Raw genomic sequence first — 27,081 nt, forward strand, 5'->3', positions numbered from 1 at the left:
CCACATCCTCGATAAAAACCTTTCATTGCCTCTAACAACTTGCCTCCCACACCATATATTCCCAATACCCCCCCCCAAAGCATCTCCATCAACTCCATCATATGCCCTCTCCAGATCCGTAAATGCTACATACAAATCCATTGCTTTTCTAAGTATTTCTCACACACATTCTTCAAAGCAAACACCTGATCCACACATCCTCTACCACTTCTGAAACCACACTGCTCTTCCCCAATCTGATGCTCTGTACAAGCCTCCACCCTCTCAATCAATACCCTTCCATATAATTTCCCAGGAATACTCAACACTTATACCTCTGTAATTTGAGCAATCACTTTTATCCCCTTTGCCTTTATACAACAGCACCATGCAAGCATTCTGCCAGTCCTCAGGCACCTCATCAAGAGTCACACATACACCAAACAACCCCACCAACCAGCCAACAACACAGTCACCCCCCCTTCTAATAAACTCCACTGCAACACCATCCAAACCCGCTGCGCCGTTGGCTTCCATCTTCCGCAAAGCCCCCACCACCCCTTCTCTGTCAACCAAAACATTCTCCCCAACCCTCTCACCCTGCACACCACCTCAACCAAAACAACCCACATCTGCCATTCCATCATCAAACACATTCAACAAACCTTCAAAATACCCACTCCATCTCCCTCTCACATCACCACTACTTGTTATCACCTCCCCATTAGCCCCCTCCACTGAAGTTCCCATTTGTTCCCCTGTCCCACGCATCCCATTTACCTCCTTCCAAAACATTCCCTCACTCTCCCCAAAATCCAATGACACTCTCTCACCCCAACTCTCATCTGCCCTCCCTCTCACCTCCTGCACCCTTCTCCTGACCTCCTGCCTCCCTCTTTTATACATCTCCCACTCATTTGCATCATTTCCCTGCAAAAATTGTCCAAATGCCTCTCTCTTCTCTTTCACTAATAATCTCACTTCCTCATCCCACCACTCACTACCCTTTCAATCTGCCCACCTTCCACGCCTCTCATGCCACAAGCATCCTTTGCGTAAGCCATCACTGCCTCCCCAAATACATCCCATTCCTTCCCCACTCCCCTCACATCCTCCACTCTCACCCCCTTCTATTCCGTACTCAGTCTCCCCTGGTACTTCCTCACACAAGTCTCCTTCCCAAGCTCACTTACTCTCACCACTCTCTTTATTGCTGATAAAATTTGTAAAATGATCAGTTTATGAACACATGTTGTATGTTTTGGACAATCACATGTTTACCATATGGCGTCCTAGCTTCGTCTCTTCGATGTATATCAACTGACTTATATTTCTCTCTTGTGTCTCTCCTGATGACATGATTATTACACAAAAGTGCACTTGGGAACTTATCGTGTTTCATTTTCCCCGTGGACTCATAGGAATACATGTGTATGTGGGTGGGTTGGGCCATTCTTTCGTCTGTTTCCTTGCGCTACCTCGCTAACCCAGGAGACAGCGACAAAGTATATGAATAATAAGAATACATTTGTATATGTTTGTGTAAGTATATGTATGCATACATTCAAATGTATGTATAAGTGTGTGTAGCTCATTTATGTATATGTGTATATAAGGGGTTGGGCCATTCTTCGTCTGTTTCCTTGCGCTACCTTGCTGACGCGGGAAACAGTGATTAAGTATAAAGAATAAATGAAAATAATCATGTGGTCTTTAAATTCTATTCATTCAGTGAAATCCATGATTTATTCTACATCCTGACCCAAGATCAATAGAACATTAATGAGATATATGCCTCCATTCATATCATAGTTCTCATCTTTTATTATATGCACCATTTCATGAAAAGTTCAAAACATGATTTCTGATGAGTTTAAAGAAACTATCAATACATAAGGGTTCTGAAATTTGAAAAAACTTTCCTGTCCTGCAAGCATGAGATATTTTCCAAGAAGAATATTGGGGAAGGAGCTTCTAACTCTGTCTCTCTGGTGGGGAACATTGGCTTTCCCCACCTATTGCTCTATCTCCAACAGATATCAGGCTACCTGCTATTTCCAAGCCTGCCTGTAGTCAATCAGAGAACACCACAGAGATATTGTCATACCCCAAATGACTAACAGCCCTATTAAGCTCACTCATTTGCATGTTAATGGAATAAACCCAAAAGTGGTCACATAGGGTACAGTAAAAGATTCATAAGAAAAGGGGGAGGCAAGACAAGGCAAAGACAACAGGAAGAAATTTTCATGAGGCACTGCCTCAAGAAGAAGAGGTTTCTCAAATTTCAAAACTTACATATCTCTCCTCTACAGTTTGTCCCACAAAAATTAGAACATATCCACAGGGTTTAGATAAAAAAGAAAAAAATATTCAAATAAGAAAACTAAGCACAATATTCTCTTGCACACTGAATGCACTATAAAATAAAAAGAAAGGGTTAGAAAAGATAGCTGGTTGCATGTCTTGAGAGCCCATGACCTAGATAATAAGTACTTCATGGAGCCAGAGGGTCAAAGATGTCATTTCCATGGCTGGACAAGGGCTAGCCAGGAATGACCAAGAAGGTCATTACCTGTTAAAAAAATAATGTTGGGTGTGAAAAACCTGTGTTCCTGAACAGAAAGAGAGACAGCAAGAAAGTCCTAGCCCAATATCCTCAACCGAGAATATCTCATGCTCACTGGGGCAAACTGCAGAGGAGAAATAGTTTTGGTCAATATACTTAAGTGAAGTGTGCTATCTCCTGCATTCAAAACTGATTGGTGAACCTATTTCCTGCTCAACTGGAACCATTATGTTTGCTTCACTCATCAGCTATGCAGCTCAGGTAAGAAAGTCTCTAATCACAATCTTGGATTACAAAAGAACAAGGTATGTTATCACTTCTACTAAACTGACTTTTACTATGAGAGAATCATACAACCTTTAAGTTTTCCAGTATATATGGCTAATATATACAAATACATTACTAAAGAGACTGCATTTTTCTAGTTGTTTAAAATGCTGAAATCCTGTCATCAACATAATAATAGAAAACATGAGGGGCTCTCTCTGCTTACCCAGAACCAGAAAAGTATTTGATGGCTACTTTAACATAAAGCTGAAGCCGTTCACAATGTCCTTCACCAACTAACACAAACAGAGGGTGACCATTAGGACCTGAAGAAGAAAAAAGGAATGCAAATAAATATAAGAATCAACAGTCTACAACATGGGTCATCACTCTGCCTTTTAAGGGTCACATACTGCCATCAGCCCTCTTAGCATAATTGGGTTATTGAGTAATTAGCTACAGATTCAACTTTTCTAATGCATTATCCAGAAAAGCTTAATTAACTGCAGAATATAAGGAATTTGCTGAACCTTCACTGGCATTTACCGTTTTCTTCTCTTCCAGGGCATTTCTAATTTCATCTATCCACCATGGTTTCTGAGTGAATAATTTTGCCTCTGAATTATTCCTATCCTACAACCTAGTTTTCACATTAACTGAGCAAGTTAATTTTGAACAGGGATGAATAAGAATATTGTGTACACACCATACAAAATTTATGCTTCTTTTTTGTGACAGTTTTTGTTTTGTTTTATCAGAGTGTATCTCCACCAATTACCATTTGGAGCTTGCTGCTCCAGTGTCACTTATGAGTGACCATAACTTTATCAGTTTTCCATAGGTATGGCACTCCCAAAGCATCCAAGAAGTTCTGCTAATGAAGAACACCCAGTAAAGAAACATCATAGAATGTTAATATTAGATGCAAAACTGAAAATTTGAGAGTAGTATGGGATCCACATTAGATGCATAATGTTACATCAGTAAATCTTGTAAATTTCATTTAGAGATATCAAAATGAATTGAAAAGCTCTTTCTGCAAAATACACAGCAACAGTTAGGAATCCTGTGGAAATGTAAGTAAGGAAGTAAGGAATCTTTTGGAAAAACACAGACTTTGAGTATAAGACCAAACCAGATATCAGTGCCCTTATGATCCAATGTAATTCATGCAGAAGCAATGACAATATACATAACTACATTTTGTACATTATGATTCAAAGCAATACTTGGATAAGAAATGATGGAAGAGAAGAACAAAAGGGTTTGCTTGATTATGAAGCAGCGGATGAAAGGCTGAGAAAGGTTGTGCTGGATGCTCCAGTTGTGAGAGGATTCTTTGGAGGTTGTGACCATTTTGCAGTTCCTGTGGAAGTGAGGACCAGGAACAAGTGGAGGTTTGGCATTACGAAGAATGAAAAGATAAAAGGGATGGTAAGTGAGATGAATTAGAAAGAATGCAAGGAAGAATATGAAAGAAGGGTGACAGAAGGTTTAGATGAAAGCGCAGTAAATGTAGGAAAGCAGTCACATGTAAATGGGTTTGAATTGTTTAGAAAAAGACTTAAAAAGCTGTTGAATTAGTAGTTGGATAAAATGTCAAGAGATATAAGAATAAAAGGGGAAATATATGGTGGATTGATAAAATTAGAAATGCTGTGCAAAAGAAAATGGCATATGCAGTGGAGGTTCAGCAAAGGAGGAGGGAAGAATACAAGATGTGTAAGTGGAATGTTAAAAGGCTGATAGAGAAAAGCAAAGAAAGAGTAAATGAAGATTTTGGAAGAAAGTTGAGTGAAAAGTTTAAGGAAAATAAGAAATTGTCTCTCTTAATTTCTTTTACAAAATGAAACAAGAAGGGGGGGGGTTCATGGCCCCTCCTGTCCCCTTTAGTCACCTTCTACAACAGAGAGAAGCGTAGTAAAAAGAGTGTGGTTGATATAAAGTAGAAGAGGGTGTGCTGAAATGGTCTAGACATATAGATAGAATCAGTGAAGAAAGGTTGACAGAGAGATTATGTGTTAGAAGTGGAGGGAACAAGGACAACGGGGAGACTAAATTGGAGATGGAAGGATGGAGTAAAAAGGTTTTGAATGATCGGGGCCTAATTATGCAAGAGGGTGAAAGTAAATTGGAACAAGGTGGTATACTTGGGTCAAAGTGCTGTAGTGTTTGAGGTAAAAAATGAAAAGGTTTGTGAGGCCTGGTTACAGATGAAGAAAGGCCAAATTCACTCACATTCATTTTCTAGCTGTCACGTGTGATGCCCAGAAACTACAGCTCCCTAACCACAGCCAGGCCCTACAGACCTTTCCATAGTTTCCCCTAGCTGTTTCATGTGCCCAGGTTTAGTCCAATGACAGCATGTGAAAGGAAGATGGAAAAAGTATTTTGAAGAACATATGAGTGTGAGAGTTGTGGCAACAGCTGTTACATGCAAGGATAGGGAGGATGGAAGTAAAAGGATACAAGTGCAAGGGCCTATAATAAAAAGGGTGATAATGAGGCTGAGAGTAGAATAAGCACGTGGAGTAGATGGGATCAAAGCTGAAATGCTGAAGTACGGCGGAGTAAGTGTGATAGAGTTGATGCACTTGATATATAAGTTAGCATGGAAGCAGGAAGTTGTGCCTGAGGATTGGGCAAAAACTATTATTGTTCCTATGTTCAAAGGAAAAGGAGCTAAGGATCTATGTAGCAACCAAAGGGGAATAAGTCTGTTAAGTACAGGATTCTCTCCACAAATGTACAATCTCTCCTTGTCACATATTACACAACTCATTCCTTGTAACTCTAGATTTTCCTGTAGCAAGCAGTATGTTTTGGCAAAATGGTAGGAGCAATAGATAGAAGTAGTGAGTAGAAACATTCAGGTAGGAGCATTAAGTAAAAGTCGTAAGTATGAACATTAGGCAGGAGCATTAGGTAGAAGTCAGTAAGAACATTAGGTAGGAGCCTCTGCAAGCGCTGCACTAGACTTTCCCCTGCCAATAACCTGTTAAGGATGAAGCACTAAAGGCTAAGAAGCAGCACTGGAGTTCACTAGGTATGGAGATGCTACTGCCACGGCCACCTCCTTGAGGTAGTTCTAAAGGGAACAGGCATCAGAGATATAGATATATGAATAGACAGATAGTACAGGAAAAGTGTATGCAAGAGTGCTGACTAACAGAGTGATGAAAGTGACTAAATGCAAAATAAGTGAGGAGCAAGGGGTCTTTATGAAAAGTGGTCAATGTTTGTATCAAATTTTTGTGGTGAGAATGACTTTGGAAAAGTATCTAGTGAAAGGTAATATGCTGTATGCAGCTTTTATGAATCTACACAAAGTGTATGAAAAGCTGAGTGGAATGCTTTAGGGGATGTGCTAAGGATATATGGAGTACAGGGACAAGGTGTGAAAGCCTTCTATAGAGGAGCAAATGCATGTGTAAGTGTGGATGTAGAAGTGAGCAAAATCTTTGGTATACATGTGAGTGAGAGGTAAGGCTTTATGATGTCACCATGGCTTTTTGGTGTATATGTGAGTGAAAGGCAGGGCTCTATGATGTTACCTTGGCTTTTTGGTATACATGTGAGTGAGAGGCAGGGCTCTATGATGTCACCATGGCTTTTCAACACATGAACAAAGTGATAAGAGAAATGAGAGTGATAAGAGAAATGAGAGTAAAACTAAGGAAAATAGTTTAGAGATGGAGTGTGGTGGTGAGGTATGATGGCTAATAACTAGCCTGTTTGTGGATGGTAGCGTTGTTTGCTAAGAGTGAAGAGGAACTGTAGAAGGTTGTTGAGGTTTTCTGATGTAAGTATAGACAATTGAAGGTAAATGCAAGTAAAAGTAAACTAATGGTGTCTGAAATGAAACATAGTGAACATACAGAGTTTGCAAAGTCTTGCAGAGTGAGATAAGAAAAAGTACTAAACTGTGTTTAAGATATGGGGGGAGAAAAACTGAAAGAGAAGACAGAATTTAAGTGTTTCGAAGCTAAGTCTGGTGTTATGGAAGGATAGACAAGTATGAGGAGGAGTCACTGAATCCCTTAACAGAATAATGAAGGGTAGAGATGTACAGCAGTGAAGAAAGGGACAGTATAGTCCTCCTGACCCTGATCTATGCAGCCAAAATATGGACTTGGGATGAGTCACAGAGGTCAAGAAGCCAGGCTATGGAAATAAGTTATTTGAGAGGGGTATGTGGTATGACTACATGGAATTAAGAAAGTGATGAAGAGGTGTATGAGAAATTTGTTATGGCAGGAACTGCAAAGGGAATGAATTGTGGAGTGGTAGAGTGGACAAAACATAATACTTTGAGGTGATCAGGGCATATGGAAATACAAGGAAAGTGTATGATAGTATGATTAAAAGGGTTAGTGTGAAAGGAAGATCACCTGTGACATGGAGAAACAAAGTGGAAGAGTACTAGAGGGGGAAAAAATGGGGGAGGAATGCGTGAAATGGCGTATAAGAGGACAGGGAGAGGTGAAGACTTCTTTGCCATGACTATTCCCTTGATGGGAGTTCCCAGAGGGAATGGGAATCAGAGGATAGGTAGATAGCACAGGTAAGTAAGACCTTTTATTCATTCTTATAAAGCTTTTTATTGCATATCATAGTTTCAATGTCATACACTTTTTAAAGTGGTCCGTGTTTAGGGGTTTGGAATTTTCCATGTAAAACCATTATTCATCCCAGGTCATTATGCTTTGCATGAGGCTTTCCAGGAATGCATCACCTGTTTAAAAAGATGTGCAGCTGCGCTAAACATAGCACTAAGTCTTTGCAAAACTAAGTTCTATGCAGACATTAATCTTATTAGTTATATTATCTTTTGAAGAAAGTATTTACTCTGTGTAACATAATTTGGGGTCTGGATCTGATATCTGGAGTGCATTTTTTCATTCTGAAAACATTATACATCTTAAGGATTAAAATTTACACATAACTTCCCAGGAATGCATCCTGTTCAAAAAGAAAGATTGCTGCACTTAACACAGCACAAAGTCATTGCAAACACTAAGTTCTCTGCAGATATTAATTTCATTAGTTATATTTCAGAGAAAGTTACTCTGATATACATAGAGCTAAACAGTCTATGCTGTATTCAATATACCTTATGAGGTTCAAAATAACTGCTTGATCATGGTATAAAAAAAATGAGGAAGTATTTTAACTTCCATTTGAAATTCAAGATGTATGTATGATTCTGGGACAATAAAGAACATTTCTGGAATATGGGCAGACCTTAGAATCTGTTCAAAGTCTTACCTAGAATGAGAAGTGTTGGCCAACATGAGATACCCAAGTTCAACCACATCTTTCCTTCTGGATCATTGACAACTGGGTGATGGATGTGGTATCTCTCGATGGCAGCTAAAATGTTAGCAGACACCCTTTCATTTTCAAATTTGGCTGAATGGACGCCCACCTAAAACATAATGCATTATCTTTTGAGTATGAAAATGGACATATCTGTAATCCTAAGAATATCAAGAACTGTTTTTGTATCGTACTGCTTCATCATTTCCCGCAATAGCAAGGTAGTATCAGGAAAAAACAATGACCTCACAATCACCCTCAACCTGCCATGTTTAAAGCACCTAAAAACAGAACTCCCAAGCCACAGTCAAGCACCACAGAACATTCCATTTCATTTGCCCTGTTTCAGGATACACATGACACTGTACCCTGTATCCCATAGCACTCCAAAATGTTTTCTCATCCCTGAGAATGTTCAGGCCACAAAGAGTCAAAGCTTCTTTCACTCCATCCTTCCATCTCAATCTCCTCTACCCTCTTACTCCCCCTACTTACGATTCTCAGAATTATTTGGATAAAAACACTAAACCCAGCTACTTCATTTGATACTTTTGCAATCAAATTTACTGTGAATGCAAAATTCTACAAATAAATGATTAGGCTTCAAAAAGAGAAAAACCATTCCTATACTACAGCCTGAGCACCATGAGCATTTAGTACAATCACACAACTATGAGGAGACACATTCCTTATAAATCCCCAAAATATTCTGGAAAAACCCATGAAATTCCTCCACTTGACTACCACAAAACAGTGGAGCTAAACGGATACTCATTACCTGGAACCATCAACCAATGACTATAACAAACTCATGATGTTAACACCAAAGCTGAAGCCTGGATTTGTGTTCCTAGTATACCTTCAGTTTTTGGCTGATCACTACCATCTGTCTCATGCAGGTCAATGCCAAGATTGAGAGACAGTTTTTCAAAATGGTAGGAAGGAGAGCAAAGGAAGGGAAAGTGTCAAAAGCAGAAGGAGGAGAGGGGAGTGGAAGATCAAGAGGAGATAGAAGGAAGAAGTGAAAGATGCTCTGGAGGTATTGGAGTCTGAAAATTGAGGAGAGTGAGAGGTGTGCATGGGATACAATGAAATGGAATAATAGGATATAAAGGGGGTAGGGGCTGTTAATGGACTGGACCAAAACATTTGAAGAGTCAAAATAAACTGTGGAATAGTCAACTGGGGCCTGGCTGTGGACAGTAGGTTCTGTTTGCTGTGCATTTATTCATAAGTTATTCAACAGCTAGAGAGTGGATACATACATATGGGACCATTGCTCATGCTGTCATGCAACTGTGGGATAGGCAATTGTTTCATCATACAGTATACGTAATTCTTAATCATATAACCCCAGCACCCCTCTTCCAGGGCCCCGACAGCTTCAAAACTGCACTACGATCAGTAGCACAGAAATAAAGGATTCATTTTCAAAAAGAAGTTCCTTAAAACAAATGCACTCCTTTTCTTCCAATGACGCTAACAAATCTCACCCAAGGTGATTCTTCACTTATGGTATAACAACACAGAAGTGGACTACAGGAAAGCCTATAAATCATTACTGTACTATCATATACAACCCCAGGATCCCTTTAATGGGGCTCCTGCAGCTTCAAGGCTGCATTACAATCTGAGGCAGGAAAATGATGGACTCCTTTGAACCAAAAAGTTCCCAAAAAGGCTATATATCTTTAATCCACTGATGATGATACAGCCTAACCAAAGCTGACTTTTCACTTGTGGTGTAACCACTTGCAGGTGGAGTCTGGTAATACCTATGCATAATTGTACATAATTTTTTTTTTTTCCAAAAGATGGAACAGAGAAGGGGGCCAGGTGAGGATATTCCCTCAAAGGCCCAGTCCTTTGTTCTTAATGCTACCTTGCTGACGTGGGAAATGGCGAATAGTATGAAAGAAAAAGAAAGAAAGAAATATATAAATAAATAAAATAAATATCTTTTTAAAATTTGATCGCGGTTTCTTGTATCAGCAAGGTAGCACCAGAAACAGATGAAGAAAGATTGCATTTGCTCACTTTCATTCTCTAGACATCATATGCAAATGTCCACAACAAGCCATTTCTTAACTTTCTGTGGTTTCCAATGGCTGCTTTACATGCCCTGTTTCAGTTCACTGACAGCACGTTGACACCTGTGCACTACATAAATCCAATTCGCTTTAACCCGTGCGCACTTTTCACCCTTCTGCATTATCATCATTATTATCATTATGTCTTTTTCAAAACATATTCGCCATTTCCCATGTTAGCAGGGTAGCGTTAAGAACAGAGGACTGAGCCTTGGAGGGAATATCCTCACTTGGCCACCTTCTCCGTTCCTTCTTTTGGAAGATTAAAAAAAATGAGAGTGGAGGATTTCCAGCCCCCCTCCCTCCCATTCTAGGCGCCTTTTACAACACACAAAGAATATGTGGGAAGTATACTTTCACCCCTATCCCCAGGGATTATTATGATTATCATTCATTTGTTTATCTATCATACTTAGTCGCTGTCTCCTACATTAGTGAGGAAGCGCAAGATAACAGATGAAAGAATGGCCCATCCCACAAACATAAACATACACATACATATACATAAACACCCACACAAGCACATATACATACCTATACATTTCATATACATACATATACATACACACACATATACATATATACACACGCACATATTCATTCTTGCTGCCTTCATCCATTCTCATCGCCACCCCGCCACACATGAATTAGCACCCCTTCGCCCCGCACAAGTGTGAAGTAGTGCTAGGAAAAGAGGACAAAGACCACATTCGCTCACACTCAGTCTCTGGCTGTCATGTGTAATGAACCAAAACCACAGCTCCCTTTCCACATCCAGGCCCAACAAAACTTTCCATGGTTTACCCCAGACGCTTCACATTCCTGGGTTCAATCCATTGACAGCATGGCGACCACGGTATACCATATCATTCCAATTCATCTTATTCCTTGCACACCTTTCACCCTCCTGTATGTTTAGGCCCCGATCGCTCAAAATCTTTTTCGCTCCATCCTTCCACCTCAAATTTGGTTTCCCACTTCTCCTGGTTCCCTCCACCTCTGACACATATATCCTTTTTGTCAATCTTTTCTCACTCATTCTCTCCATGTGACCAAACCATTTCAATACACCCTCTTCTGCTCTCTCAACCACACTCTTTTTATTAGCACACATCTTTCTTGTCAGATTGGGGAAGAGCAGTGTGGTTTCAGAAGTGGTAGAGGATGTGTGGATCAGGTGTTTGCTTTGAAGAATGTATGTGAGAAATACTTAGAAAAGGAAATGGATTTCTATGTAGCATTTATGGATCTGGAGAAGGCATATGATAGAGTTGATAGAGATGCTCTGTGGAAGATATTAAGAATATATGGTGTGGGAAGCAAGTTGTTAGAAGCAGTGAAGAGTTTTTATCGAGGATGTAAGGCATGTGTACGTGTAGGAAGAGAGGAAAGTGATTGGTTCTCAGTGAATGTAGGTTTGCGGCAGGGGTGTGTGATGTCTCCATGGTTGTTTAATTTGTTTATGGATGGGGTTGTTAGGGAAGTGAATGCAAGAGTTTTGGAAAGAGGGGCAAGTATGCAGTCTGTTGTGGATGAGAGAGCTTGGGAAGTGATTCAGTTGTTGTTTGCTGATGATACAGTGCTGGTGGCTGATTCATGTGAGAAACTTCAGAAGCTGGTGACTGAGTTTGGTAAAGTGTGTGAAAGAAGAAAGTTAAGAGTAAATGTGAATAAGAGCAAGGTTATTAGGTACAGTAGGGTTGAGGGTCAGGTCAATTGGGAGGTAAGTTTGAATGGAGAAAAACTGGAGGAAGTAAAGTGTTTTAGATATCTGGGAGTGGATCTGGCAGCAGATGGAACCATGGAAGCGGAAGTGAATCATAGGGTGGGGGAGGGGGCGAAAATCCTGGGAGCCTTGAAGAATGTGTGGAAGTCGAGAACATTATCTCGGAAAGCAAAAACGGGTATGTTTGAAGGAATAGTGGTTCCAACAATGTTGTATGGTTGCGAGGCGTGGGCTATGGATAGAGTTGTGCGCAGGAGGGTGGATGTGCTGGAAATGAGATGTTTGAGGACAATGTGTGGTGTGAGGTGGTTTGATCGAGTAAGTAATGTAAGGGTAAGAGAGATGTGTGGAAATAAAAAGAGCGTGGTTGAGAGAGCAGAAGAGGGTGTTTTGAAATGGTTTGGGCACATGGAGAGAATGAGTGAGGAAAGATTGACCAAGAGGATATATGTGTCGGAGGTGGAGGGAACGAGGAGAAGTGGGAGACCAAATTGGAGGTGGAAAGATGGAGTGAAAAAGATTTTGTGTGATCGGGTCCTGAACATGCAGGAGGGTGAAAGGAGGGCAAGGAATAGAGTGAATTGGATCGATGTGGTATACAGGGGTTGACGTGCTGTCAGTGGATTGAATCAGGGCATGTGAAGCGTCTGGGGTAAACCATGGAAAGTTGTGTGGGGCCTGGATGTGGAAAGGGAGCTGTGGTTTCGGGCATTATTGCGTGGCAGCTAGAGACTGAGTGTGAATGAATGGGGCCTTTGTTGTCTTTTCCTAGTGCTACCTCGCACACATGAGGGGGAGGGGGATGGTATTCCATGTGTGGCGAGGTGGCGATGGGAGTGAATGGGGGCAGACAGTGTGAATTGTGTGCATGGGTATATACACACAGACATATACATATATACACATGTACATAATTCATACTGTCGGCCCTTATTCATTCCTGTCGCCACCCCGCCAAACAGGAAATAAAAAACCCCTCCCCCTGCATGTGTGCGAGGTATCGCTAGGAAAAGACAACAAAGGCCACATCTGTTCACACTCAGTCTCTAGATGTCATGTACCAAAACCACAGCTCCCTTTCAACATCCAGGCCCCACAAAACTTTCCATGGTTTATCCCAGATGCTTCACATGCCCTGGTTCAATCCAATGACAGCACATCGACCCTGGTATACCACATTGTTCTAATTCACTCTATTCCTTGCACGCCTTTCACCCTCCTGCATGTTCAGGCCCCGATCACTCAAAATCTTTTTCACTCTATCTTTCCATCCCCAATTTGGTCTCCCACTTCTCCTCGTTCCCTCCACCTCTGACACATATATCCTCTTGGTCAATCTTTCCTCACTCATTCTCTCCATATGACCAATCCATTTCAAAACACCCTCTTCTGCTCTCTCAACCACACTCTTTATATTTCCACACATCTCTCTTACCCTTTCATTACTTACTTGGTCAAAACACTTCATACCACATATTGCCCTCAAACATCTCATTTCCAGCACATCTACCCTCCTCTCCACAACTCTATCTACAGCCCACGCCTCACAACCATATAACATTGTTGGAACCACTATTCCTTCGAACATACCCATTTTTGCTTTCCAAGATAACGTTCTCGACTTCCACATATTCTTCAACACTCCCAGAACTTTCGCCCCCTCCCCCACCCTATGATTCACTTCCGCTTCCATGGTTCCATCCGCTGCCAGATCCACTCCAAGATACCTAAAACACTTCACTTCCTCCAGTTTCTCTCCATTCAAACTTACCTCCCAATTGACTTGTCCCTCAACCCTACTGTACCTAATAACCTTGCTCTTATTCACATTTTCTCTCAGCTTTCTTCTTTAACACACTTTACCAAACTCAGTCACCAGCTTCTGCAGTTTCTCACACGAATCAGCCAACAGTGCTGTATCATCAGCGAACAACAACTGACTCACTTCCCAAGCTCTTTCATCAACAACAGACTCCATACTTGCCCCTCCTTCCAAAACTCTTGCATTCACCTCCCTAATAACCCAAACCATAAACAAATTAAACAACCATGGAGACATCATGCACTCCTGCCGCAAACCAATATTCACTGAGAATCACTTTCCTCTCTTCCTACACGTACACATGCCTTACATCCTTGATAAAAACTTTTCACTGCTTCTAACAACTTGCCTCCCACACCATACATTCTTAATACCTTCCACAAAGCATCTTTATCAACTCTATCATATGCCTTCTCCAGATCCATAAATGCTACATATAAATACATTTGCTTTTCTAAGTATTTCTCACATACATTTTTCAAAGCAAACACCTGATCCACACATCCTCTACCACTTCTGAAACCACAATGCTCTTCCCCAATCTGATGCTCTGTACATGCCTTCACCCTCTCAATCAATATCCTCCCATATAATTTCCCAAGAATACTCAACAAACTTATACCTCTGTAATTTGAGCACTCACTTTTATCCCCTTTGCCTTTGTACAATGGCACTATGCACGCATTCTGCCGATCCTCATGCACCTCACCATGAGTCATACATACATTAAATAACCTTAACAACCAGTCAACAATACAGTCACCCCCTTTTTTAATAAATTCTACTGCAATACCATCCAAACCCACTACCTTGCTGGATTTCATCTTCTGCAAAGCTTTTACTACCTCTTCTCTGTCTACCAAATCATTCTCCCTAACCCTTTCACTTTGCACACCACCTCGACCAAAACACCCTTTATCTGCCACTCTATCATCAAACACAATCAACAAACTTTCAAAATACTCACTCCATCTACTTCTCACATCACCACTATTTGTTATCACCTCTCCATTAGCCCCCTTCACCAATGTCCCCATTTGTTCCCTTGTCTTATGGACTATATTTACCTCTTTCCAAAACATCTTTTTATTCTCCCCAAAATTTAATGATACGCTCTCACCCCAACTCTCATTTGCCCTCTTTTTCACCTCTTGCATCTTTCTCTTGACCTCCTGCCTCTTTCTTTTATACATCTCCCACTCATTTGCATTATTTCCCTGCAAAAATCATCCAAATGCCTCTCTTTTCTCTTTCACTAATACTCTTACTTCTTCATCCCACAACTCACTACCCTTTTTAATCTGCCCACCTCCCACGCTTCTCATGCCATAAGCATCTTTTACGCAGGCCATCACTGCTTCCATAAATACATCCCACTCTACCCCAACTCCCCATTATGTCCTTTGTTCCCACCTTTTTCCATTCTCTACTCAGTCTCTCCTGGTACTTCCTCACACGAGTTTCCTTCCCAAGCTCACTGACCCTCACCACTCTCTTCAACCCAACATTCTCTCTTCTTTTCTGAAAACCTCTACATATCTTCATCTTCGTCCTACAAGATAATGATCAGATATCCCTCCAGTTTCACCTCTCAGCACATTAACATTCAAAAGTCTCTCTTTTGCACGCCTATCAATTAACACGTAATCCAATAACGCTCTCTGGCCATCTCTCCTACTTACATACGTATACTTATATATATCTCTCTTTCTTAACCAGGTATTCCCAATCACCAGTCCTTTTTCAGCACATAAATCTACAAGCTCCTCATCATTTCCATTTACAACACTGAACACCCCAAGTACACCAATTATTCCCTTAACAGCCACATTACTCACATTTGCATTCAAATCACCCATCACTATAACCCGGTCTTGTTCATCAAAACTACTAATGCACTCACTCAGCTGCTCCTAAAACACTTGCCTCTCATGATCTTTCTTCTCATGCCCAGGTGCATATGCACCAATAATCACCCATTATTCTCCATCCACTTTCAGTTTTACCAATATCAATCAAGAGTTTACCTTTGTACACTCTATCACATACTCCCACCACTCCTGTTTCAGTAGTGCTACTCCTTCCCTTGCTCTTGTCCTCTCACTAAACCCTGACTTTACTCCCAAGACATTTCCAAACCACTCTCCCCCTTTACCCTTGAGCTTCGTTTCACTAAGAGCCAAAACATCCAGGTTCCTTTCCTCAAACATACTACCTATCTCTCCTTTTTTCTCATCTTGGTTACATCCACACACATTTAGACACCCCAATCTGAGCCTTCGAGGAGGATGAGCACTCCCCGCCTGACTCCTTCTTCTGTATCCCCTTTTAGAAGTTAAAATACAAGGAGGGAAGGGTTTCCAGGTCCCCGCTCCCATCCCCTTCAGTCGCCTTCTACGACACGTGAGGAATGCGTGGGAAGTATTCTTTCTCCCCTATCCCCAGATTTTCTCCATTCAAACTTATCTCCCAATTAACTTGTCCCTCAACCCTACTGAACCTAATAACCTTGCTCTTCTTCACATTTACTCTCAGTTTTCATCTTTCACACACTTTACCAAACTCAGTCACCAACTTTTGCAGTTTCTCACCCAAATCAGCCACCAGCGCTATATCATCAGTGAACAACATCTGACTCACTTCCCATGCCCTCTCATCCAGAACAGATTGCTTACTTGCCCCTCTCTCCAAAACTCTTGCATTCACCTCCCTAACAACTCCATCCATATTATTATCCATATAATATTATCATTATTATCATTATCACCACACTCTATTATACTCTTTTATCACTCACTCAATCAAACCACCTCATACCACATGTTGAGCTCAAACAGCTCATATCCAACATGTCTGCCCTCCATCGCATATCTTCATCTATAGCCTAGACCTCACACCTATACGATATTGTTGGGACTACTATAACTTTAAACATACCCATAATTGTCTTATAGATAACATAATCTTTTCCCAGACATTTCTCAATGTTCCAAGAACCTTCATCCCCTCAGCCACCCTATGACTCACTTCACCTTCCATGATTCCATTTGCTGCCATGACCCTTCTTAGGTATCCCAAACACTTCTCATCCTCAAAAAATTTTCTTTAGCAAACTCACACCCCATCTAACCTGTCCCTCTTTCCTGCTAAACCTGCTAACCTTGATCTTATTTACATTTACTCTCAACTTCCTCCTTTCACACATTCTCCCAAACTAAGACACCAATTTCTGCAGTTTCTCATTTGAATCTGATACTAGTGCTGTGTCATCACCAAACAACAATCAACTTATTTCCCTGGTTCCCCTCTCTATACAGACTGCATACTTGCCCCTCTCTCAAAGACTTTCATTTACCTCCCTAACAACCTCATCGATATATAAGTCAAATAGCCATGGTGACATCATGCCCCTTTGCCACAGACTGACCTTCACCTAGAACCACTTACAATCCTCTCTTCCTACTCATACACATGCTTTACATACCTGATAAAAACTTCTCACTGCTTCTAGCATCTTTCCTCCAACACCATAAGACCTTCCATAAGGCATCTCTATCGATGTATCATATGCTTTCTTTAGATCCATAAAAATAATGCACAAATCCTTCTGTTTCTTTAAATATTTCCTAACACACATTCTTTAATGTATACACATGATCCATACACACTTTAACACTTCTGAAACCACACTGCTCCTCACCAATATGATGCTTTGTATGTGCCTTTACAATCACAATCACTACTCTCCCACACAACTTACCATGTACATTCAAGAAATGTATACCTTTGTAGCTTGAACATCCAGCTTTGTCCCCTTCTTTTATACAATGGCACATCAGATTCGTTCTGACAATCCTAAGGCACCTTACCACTAAGCCATACATACACTGAAAATCATAACTAACCAATCAACAACACATTCAACTCCTTTCTAAAGAAATTCAATCTAAATTTGTACCTAAATCTCACTGATGCCTGTTCTATTCAAGAACTCCCTCAAGAAGGTTGCCATGGCAAAACAATCTCCATAAATGGTAATACTTCTTATTCTTTTAGTGCTTAACAAGCCACTGCCAGAGGGCAACCCTAGCCTACTATTTCCAAAGGTTCCCACCTAATGTTCCTTCCGACTACTGCCTAATATTGCAACCTACCACTGCCTAATGCATCCAACTAAATGTTCCTAATCACTACTACTTGTGTTTCCCTCTTACGTTCCTATCTACTACTTCTACCTACTGCTCCTACCATTTTGGAAAAAGACAGGGCTACCACGTACTGCAAAGGGCAGGAAAATCTGGAGTTATGAAGAATGAGTTGAGTGAGTTAAGTGATGTAAAGTGCTATATAAGATTCACAGAAACTGTAAGTTTGTGAACAGAAAGCCAGCAGTCCACATGTGGATGAGGCAGAAATAAAGACAGTTACCTGGGTCAGAGGAGTGTAACTTGACAACCAGTGAAGAGCTGGTTCAATATGTGGCTGTCACTAACCCTCCTAATAACCACTGCAGGTATCATTAGTAATAGACCTTTCAGAAGTGGCAGAAGATGTGTGGATCAGGTATTTGCTTTGAAGAGTGTATGTGAGAAATACTCAGAAAATAGATGGATTTGTAAGTAGCATTTATGGATCTGGAGAAGGCATATGATAGAGTTGATAGAGATGCTCTGAGGAAGGTACTAAGAGTATATGGTGTGGGAGGCAAGTTGATAGATGCAGTAAAAAGTTTTTATCAAGGATGTAAGGCATGTGTACGTGCAGGAAGAGAGGAAAATGAGTGGTTCCCAGTGAATGTCGGGTTGCGGCAGGGGAGCGTGATGTCTCCATGGTTGTTTAATTTGTTTATGGATGGGGTTGTTAGGGAGGTGAATGCAAGAGTTTTGGAGAGAGGGGAAAGTATGCATTCTGTTGTGGATGAGAAGGCTTGGAAAGTGAGTCAGTTGTTTGCTGATAGTACGGCGCTGATGGCTGATTTGGGTGAGAAACTACAGAAGTTGGTGACTGACTTTGGTAAAATGTATGAAAGAAGAAAGCTGGGAGTAAATTTGAATAAGAGCAAGATTATTAGGCTCAGTAGGGTTCAGGGAAAGTAAATTGGGAGGTAAGTTTGAATGGAGAAAAATTGGAGGAAGTGAAGTGCTTTAGATATCTGGGAGTGGATTTGGCAGTGGATGGAACCATGGAAGTGGAAGTGAGTCACAGGGTTGGGGAGGGGGCAAAGGTTTTGGGAGAGTTGAAGAATGTTTGGAAGGCGAGAACGTTATCTCAATGCAAAAATGGGTATGTTTGAAGGAACAGGAGTTCCAACAATGCTACATGGTTGTGAGGCATGGGCTATAGATAGGGTTGTGCGGAGGAGGGTGGATGTGTTGGAAATGAAATGTTTGAGGACAATATGTGGCATGAGGTGGTTTGATCGAGTAGGTAATGAAAGGGTAAGAGAGATGTGTGGTAATAAAAAAAAAAAGTGTGGTTGAGAGAGAAGAGGGTGTTTTGAAATGGTTTGGTCATATGGAGAGAATGAGTGAGAGATTGACAGAGGATATATGTGTCAGAGGTGGAGGGAACGAGAAGTGGGAGACCAAAGGTGTGCAAAGAATAGAGTGAATTGGAACGATGTGGTATACTGGGTCGATGTGCTGTCAATGGATTGAACCAGGGCATGTAAAGCATCTGGGGTAAACCATGGAAAGTTTTGTAGGGCCTGGATGTGGAAAGGGAACTGTGGTTTCGGTGCATTACACATGACAGCTAGAGACTTAGTGTGAACGAATGTGGCCTTTGTTGTCTTTTCCTAGTGTTACTTCGCACTCATGCAGGGGGGAGGAGGGTGCCATTTCATGTGTGATGGGATGGTGGTGGGAATGATGAAGGCAGCATGTATGAATATGTACATGTGTATATATGTATATGTCTGTGTATGTATGTGTATGTTTATATTTTTATCACACTTTGTCGCCGTCTCCCGCGTTAATGAGGTAGCACAAGGAAACAGACGAAAGAATGGCCCAACCCACCCACATACACATGTATATACATACACGTCCACACATGCACATATACATACCCATACATTTCAACGTACATATATATATATATATATATATATATATATATATATATATATATATATATATATATATATATATATATATACACATATGTATGTATACGTTAAAATGTATAGGTATGTATATGTGCGTGTGTGGGCATTTATGTATATACACGTGTAAGTGGGTGGGTTGGGCCATCCTTTCTTCTGTTTCCTTGCGCTAACTCACTAACGCAGGAGAGAGCGGCAACGTATAATAAATAAATGAATAAATAAATACCTTCCTGGTTGGTGGCTGCCTACTAACTACAACCTGTCTTAGAAATTCAACTGCAATATCATCCACTCCAGCTGCTTTGTCACATTTCTTCTTATGCAAGGCTTTCACCACCTCTTCCTTCTTTGCCCAACCACTTTCCATGACTTGCTCACTTCACATACCTCCATGAACCAAAGATCCTACATCTGCCAACCTATCATCAAATACATTCATCAATTTTTCAAAATACTCACTCCATCTCCTCCTACCCTTACCAGTACCTGTTAACACTTTCCCATTCACCCCATTCAGCAATGTTTCCACTTGTTTTCATTTTTCTCACACTATCAACGTCCTTCCAAAACATCTCATTCTCCCTGAAGTTTACTGATACTCGCTCACCTCAACTCTCATATGCCCTCTTTTTCAACCCCTGCATCTTCCTCTTGACCTCCTGCTCCTTTCTTTCATGCATCTCCCAATCATTTGCACTCCTTCACTGTAGAACATATTCAATGTATGAGTGACTCATGGTGAAGTGCCTGAGGATTGGTGGAATGCATGCATAGTGCCATTGTACAAAGGCAAAGGGGATGAAGGTGAGTGTTCAAATTATAAAGGTATAAGTTTCTTTCGTCTGTTTCCTTGCGCTACCTCACAAACACGGGAGACAGCGGCAAAAAAAAAAAAAAAAAAAAAAGTTTGTTGAGTATTCCTGGGAAATTATATGAGAGGGTATTGATTGTAAGGGTGAAGGCATGTACAAAGCATCAGACTGGGGAAGAGCACTGTGGTTTCTGAAGAGTTAGAGGATGTGTGGATCAGGCATTTGCTTTGAAGAATGTATGTGAGAAATACTTAGAAAAACAGATGCATTTGTATGTAGCATTTATGGATCTGCATATCTGATAAGAGTTGATAGAGATGCTCTGTGGAAGGTATTAATAATAAATGGTGTGGGAGGCAAGTTGTTAGAAGCAGTGAAAAGTTTTTATCGAGGATGTAAGGCATGTCTACGAGTAGGGAGAGAGGAAAGTGACTGGTTCCCAGTGAATGTTGGATTGCAGCAGGGGGTAGATGATGTCTCCATGGTTGTTTAATTTGTTTATGGATGGAATTGTTAGGGAGGAGAATGCAAGAGTTTTGGAGAGAAGGGCAAGTATGCAGTCTGTTGTGGATGAGAGGGCTTGGGAAGTGAGTCAGTTGTTGTTCGCTGATGATACAGCACTGGTTGCTGATTTGGGTAAGAAACTGCAGAAGCTGGTAACTTAGTTTGGTAAAGTGTGTGAAAGAAGAAAGCTGAGAGTGAATGTGAATAAGAGCAAGGTTATTAGGTACAGTAGGGTTGATGGACAAGTCAATTGGAAGGTAAGTTTGAATGGAGAAAAACTGAAGGAAAAGAAGTGTTTTAGATATCAGGGAGTGGATTTGGGAGAGGATGGAACTGTGGAAGTGAGTCACAGGGTGGGGGAGGGGTTGAAGGTTCTGGGAGTGCTGAAGAATCTGTGAAAAGTGAGAACATTATCTCGGAAAGCAAAAATGGGTATGTATGAAGGAATAGTGGTTCCAACAATGTTATATAGGGTTGTGCGGAGGAGGGTGGATGTGTTGGAAATGAGATGTTTGAGGACAATATCTGCAGTGACATGGTTTGAGCGAGTAAGTAATGAAAGGGTAAGAGAGATGAGGTAATAAAAAAGAGTGTGGTTGAGAGACCAGAAGAGGGTGTACTAAAGTAGTTTAGTCACATGGAGAGAATGAGTGAGGAAAGATTGACAAAGAGGATATATGTGTTAGAGGTGGAGGGAACGAGGAGAAGGGAACCAAACAGGAGGTGGAAGGATGGAGTGAAAAAGATTTTGAGTAATCAGGGCCTGAACATACAGGAAGGTGAAAGGCGTGCAAGAAATTGAGTGCTGTCAATGGATTGAACCAGGGGATGTGAAGTGTCTGGGGTAAAATATTAAAAGTTTTGTGGGGCCTAGATGTGGAAAGGAAGCTGTGGTTTCGGTGCATTATACATGACAGCTAGAGACTGAGTGTGAAGGAATGTGGCCTTTGTTGTCTTTTCCTAGCGCTACCACGTGCAGGTGCGGGGGGAGAGGGGTGTCATTCAAGGTGTGGCAGGGGGGTGACAGGAATGAACAAAAGTAGCAAATATGAATTATATACATGTGTATATATGTATATGTCTGTGTATGTGTATATATATATATATATATATATATATATATATATATATATATATATATATATATATATATATATATATATATTTTTTTTTTTTTTTTTGCTTTGTCGCTGTCTCCCGCGTTTGCGAGGTAGCGCAAGGAAACAGACGAAAGAAATGGCCCAACCCACCCCCATACACATGCCTTGATTCAATCCACTGACAGCACGTCAACCCCGGTATACCACGTCGCTCCAATTCACTCTATTCTTTGCCCTCCTTTCACCCTCCTGCATGTTCAGGCCCCGATCACACAAAATCTTTTTCACTCCATCTTTCCACCTCCAATTTGGTCTCCCTCTTCTCCTCGTTCCCTCCACCTCCGACACATATATCCTCTTGGTCAATCTTTCCTCACTCATTCTCTCCATGTGACCAAACCATTTCAAAACACCCTCTTCTGCTCTCTCAACCATGCTCTTTTTATTTCCACACATCTCTCTTACCCTTACGTTACTTACTCGATCAAACCACCTCACACCACACATTGTCCTCAAACATCTCATTTCCAGCACATCCATCCTCCTGCGCACAACTCTATCCATAGTCCACGCCTCGCAACCATACAACATTGTTGGAACCACTATTCCTTCAAACATACCCATTTTTGCTTTCCGAGATAATGTTCTCGACTTCCACACATTCTTCAAGGCTCCCAGAATTTTCGCCCCCTCCCCCACCCTATGATCCACTTCCGCTTCCATGGTTCCATCCGCTGCCAGATCCACTCCCAAATATCTAAAACACTTCACTTCCTCCAGTTTTTCTCCATTCAAACTCACCTCCCAATTGAATTGACCCTCAACCCTACTGTACCTAATAACCTTGCTCTTATTCACATTTACTCTTAACTTTCTTCTTTCACACACTTTACCAAACTCAGTCACCAGCTTCTGCAGTTTCTCACATGAATCAGCCACCAGCGCTGTATCATCAGCGAACAACAACTGACTCACTTCCCAAGCTCTCTCATCCCCAACAGACTTCATACTTGCCCCTCTTTCCAAAACTCTTGCATTCACCTCCCTAACAACCACATCCATAAACAAATTAAACAACCATGGATGTGAATGTAGGTTTGCGGCAGGGGTGTGTGATATATATATATATATATATATATATATATATATATATATATATATATATATATATATATATATATATATTGAAATGTATAGGTATGTATATAAGCGTGTGTGGACATATATTTCTTTCATACTATTCGCCATTTCCCGCCTCAGCGAGACAGCGTTAAAAACAGAGGACTGGGCCTCTGAGGAAACATCCTCACCTGGCCCCTTCTCTGTTCCTTCCTTTGGAAAATGTAAAAAAAAAGAAAAATAAGAGGGGAAGATTTCCAGCTCCCCACTCCCTTCCCTTTCAATTGCCTTCTACGACACACAGGGAATACATGGGAAGTATTCTTTCTCCCCTATCCCAAGGGATAGAACATATATATATAAATATATGTGCATATATATATATATATATATATATATATATATATATATATATATATATATATATACATATATATATATATTTTTTCTTTTGCTGGTCTCCCGCGTTTGCGAGGTAGCGCAAAGAAACAGACGAAAGAAATGGCCCAACCCACCCCCATACACAATGTATATACATACACGTCAACATGCAAATATACATACCTATACATCTCAATATACACATATATATACACACACAGACACATACATATATACCCTTGCACACAATTCACACTGTCTGCCTTTATTCATTCCCATCGCCACCTCGCCACACATGGAATACCATCCCCCTTCCCCCTCATGTGTGCGAGGTAGCACTACGAAAAGACAACAAAGGCCACATTCATTCACACTCAGTCTCTAGCTGTCATGCAATAATGCCCGAAACCACAGCTCCCTTTCCACATCCAGGCCCCACACAACTTTCCATGGTTTACCCCAGACGCTTCATATGCCCTGATTCAATCAACTGACAGCACGTCAACCCCTGTATACCACATCGATCCAAATCACTCTATTCCTTGCCCTCCTGCATGTTCAGGCCCCAATCACACAAAATCTTTTTCACTCCATCTTTCCACCTCCAATTTGGTCTCCCACTTCTCCTCGTTCCCTCCACCTCCGACACATATATCCTCTTGGTCAATCTTTCCTCACTCATTCTCTCCATGTGCCCAAACCATTTCAAAACACCCTCTTCTGCTCTCTCAACCACGCTCTTTTTATTTCCACACATCTCTCTTACCCTTACATTACTTACTCGATGAAACCACCTCACACAACACATTGTCCTCAAACATCTCATTTCCAGCACATCCATCCTCCTGCGCACAACTCTATCAATAGCCCATGCCTCGCAACCATACAACATTGTTGGAACCACTATTCCTTCAAACATACCCATTTTTGCTTTCCGAGATAATGTTCTCAGCTTCCACACATTCTTCAAGGCTCCCAGGATTTTCGCCCCCTCCCGCACCCTATGATTCACTTCCGCTTCCATGGTTCCATCCGCTGCCAAATCCACTCCCAAATATCTAAAACACTTTACTTCCTCCAGTTTTTCTCCATTCAAACTTACCTCCCAATTGACTTGACCCTCAACCCTACTGTACCTAATAACCTTGCTCTTATTCACATTTACTCTTAACTTTCTTCTTTCACACACTTTACCAAACTCAGTCACCAGCTTCTGCAGTTTCTCACATGACTCAGCCACCAGCGCTGTATCATCAGCGAACAACAACTGACTCACTTCCCAAGCTCTCTCATCCACAACAGACTTCATACTTGCCCCTCTTTCCAAAACTCTTGCATTCACCTCCCTAACAACCCCATCCATAAACAAATTAAACAACCATGGAGACATCACACACCCCTGCCGCAAACCTACATTCACTGAGAACCAATCACTTTCCTCTCTTCCTACACGTACACATGCCTTACATCCTCGATAAAAACTTTTCACTGCTTCTAACAACTTGCCTCCCACACCATATATTCTTAATACCTTCCACAGAGCATCTCTATCAACTCTATCATATGCCTTCTCCAGATTCATAAATGCTACATACAAATCCATTTGCTTTTCTAAGTATTTCTCCCATACATTCTTCAAAGCAAACACCAGATCCACACATCCTCTACCACTTCTGAAACCACACTGCTCTTCCCCAATCTGATCCGCTGTACATGCCTTCACCCTCTCAATCAATACCCTCCCATATAATTTACCAGGAATACTCAACAAACTTATACCTCTGTAATTTGAGCACTCACTCTTATCCCCTTTGCCTTTGTACAATGGCACTATGCACGTATTCCGCCAATCCTCAGGCACCTCACCATGAGTCATACATTCATTAAATAACCTTACCAACCAGTCAACAATACAGTCACCCCCGTTTTTAATAAATTCCACTGCAATACCATCTAAACCTGCTGCCTTGCCGGCTTTCATCTTCTGCAAAGCTTTTTCTACCTCTTCTCTGTTTACCAAATCATTTTCCCTAACCCTCTCACTTTGCACACCACCTTGACCAAAACACCCTATATCTGCTACTCTATCATCAAACACATTCAACAAACCCTCAAAATACTCACTCCATCTACTTCTCACATCACCACTACTTGTTATCACCTCCCCATTTGCGCCCTTCACTGAAGTTCCCATTTGCTCCCTTGTCTTACGCACTTTATTTACCTCCTTCCAGAACATCTTTTTATTCTCCCTAAAATTTAATGATACTCTCTCACCCCAACTATCATTTGCCCTCTTTTTCACCTCTTGCACCTTTCTCTTGACCTCCTGTCTCTTTCTTTTATACATCTCCCACTCAATTGCATTTTTTCCCTGCAAAAATCGTCCAAATGCCTCTCTCTTCTCTTTCACTAATACTCTTACTTCTTCATCCCACCACTCACTACCCTTTCTAATCAGCCCACCTCCCACTCTTCTCATGCCACAAGCATCTTTTGCGCAATCCATCACTGATTCCCTAAATACATCCCATTCCTCCCCCACTCCCCTTACTTCCATTGTTCTCACCTTTTTCCATTCTGTACTCAGTCTCTCCTGGTACTTTCTCACACAAGACTCCTTCCCAAGCTCACTTACTCTCACCACCCTCTTCACCCCAACATTCACTCTTCTTTTCTGAAAACCCATACAAATCTTCACCTTAGCCTCCACAAGATAATGATCAGACATCCCTCCAATTGCACCTCTCAGCACATTAACATCCAAAAGTCTCTCTTTCGCACGCCTGTCAATTAACACATAATCCAATAACGCTCTCTGGCCATCTCTCCTACTTACATATGTATACTTATGTATATCTCGCTTTTTAAACCAGGTATTCCCAATCACCAGTCCTTTTTCAGCACATAAATCTACAAGCTCTTCACCATTTCCATTTACAACATTGAACACCTCATGTATACCAATTATTCCCTCAACTGCCACATTACTCACATTTGCATTCAAATCACTCATCACTATAACCCGGTCTCGTGCATCAAAACCACTAACACACTCATTCAGCTGCTCCCAAAACACTTGCCTCTCATGATCTTTCTTCTCATGCCCAGGTGCATATGCACCAATAATCACCCATCTCTCTCCATCAACTTTCAGTCTTACCCATATTAATCGAGAATTTACTTTCTTACATTCTATCACATACTCCCACAACTCCTGTTTCAGGAGTACTGCTACTCCTTCCCTTGCTCTTGTCCTCTCACTAACCCCTGACTTTACTCCC

General features: G+C 41.2%; 1 protein-coding gene across 1 annotated transcript in view; it reads right to left on the bottom strand.

The window, feature by feature from the left end:
- The window catches only part of LOC139749147 (NHL repeat-containing protein 2), a 432,672-nt gene that overhangs the window by 369,303 nt on the left and 36,288 nt on the right, over window positions 1-27,081 (bottom strand). The window contains exons 2-3 of the mRNA XM_071662783.1: window positions 8,084-8,243; window positions 3,042-3,141 (exon numbers count right to left, since the gene is read on the bottom strand). Coding sequence (XP_071518884.1) covers window positions 3,042-3,141; window positions 8,084-8,243 — 260 coding nt within the window. The remainder of the gene's footprint in view (window positions 1-3,041; window positions 3,142-8,083; window positions 8,244-27,081) is intronic.

This window comes from Panulirus ornatus, chromosome 6 (genome assembly GCF_036320965.1).
Source record: "Panulirus ornatus isolate Po-2019 chromosome 6, ASM3632096v1, whole genome shotgun sequence".
Classification (NCBI taxonomy): Eukaryota; Metazoa; Arthropoda; class Malacostraca; order Decapoda; family Palinuridae; genus Panulirus; species Panulirus ornatus.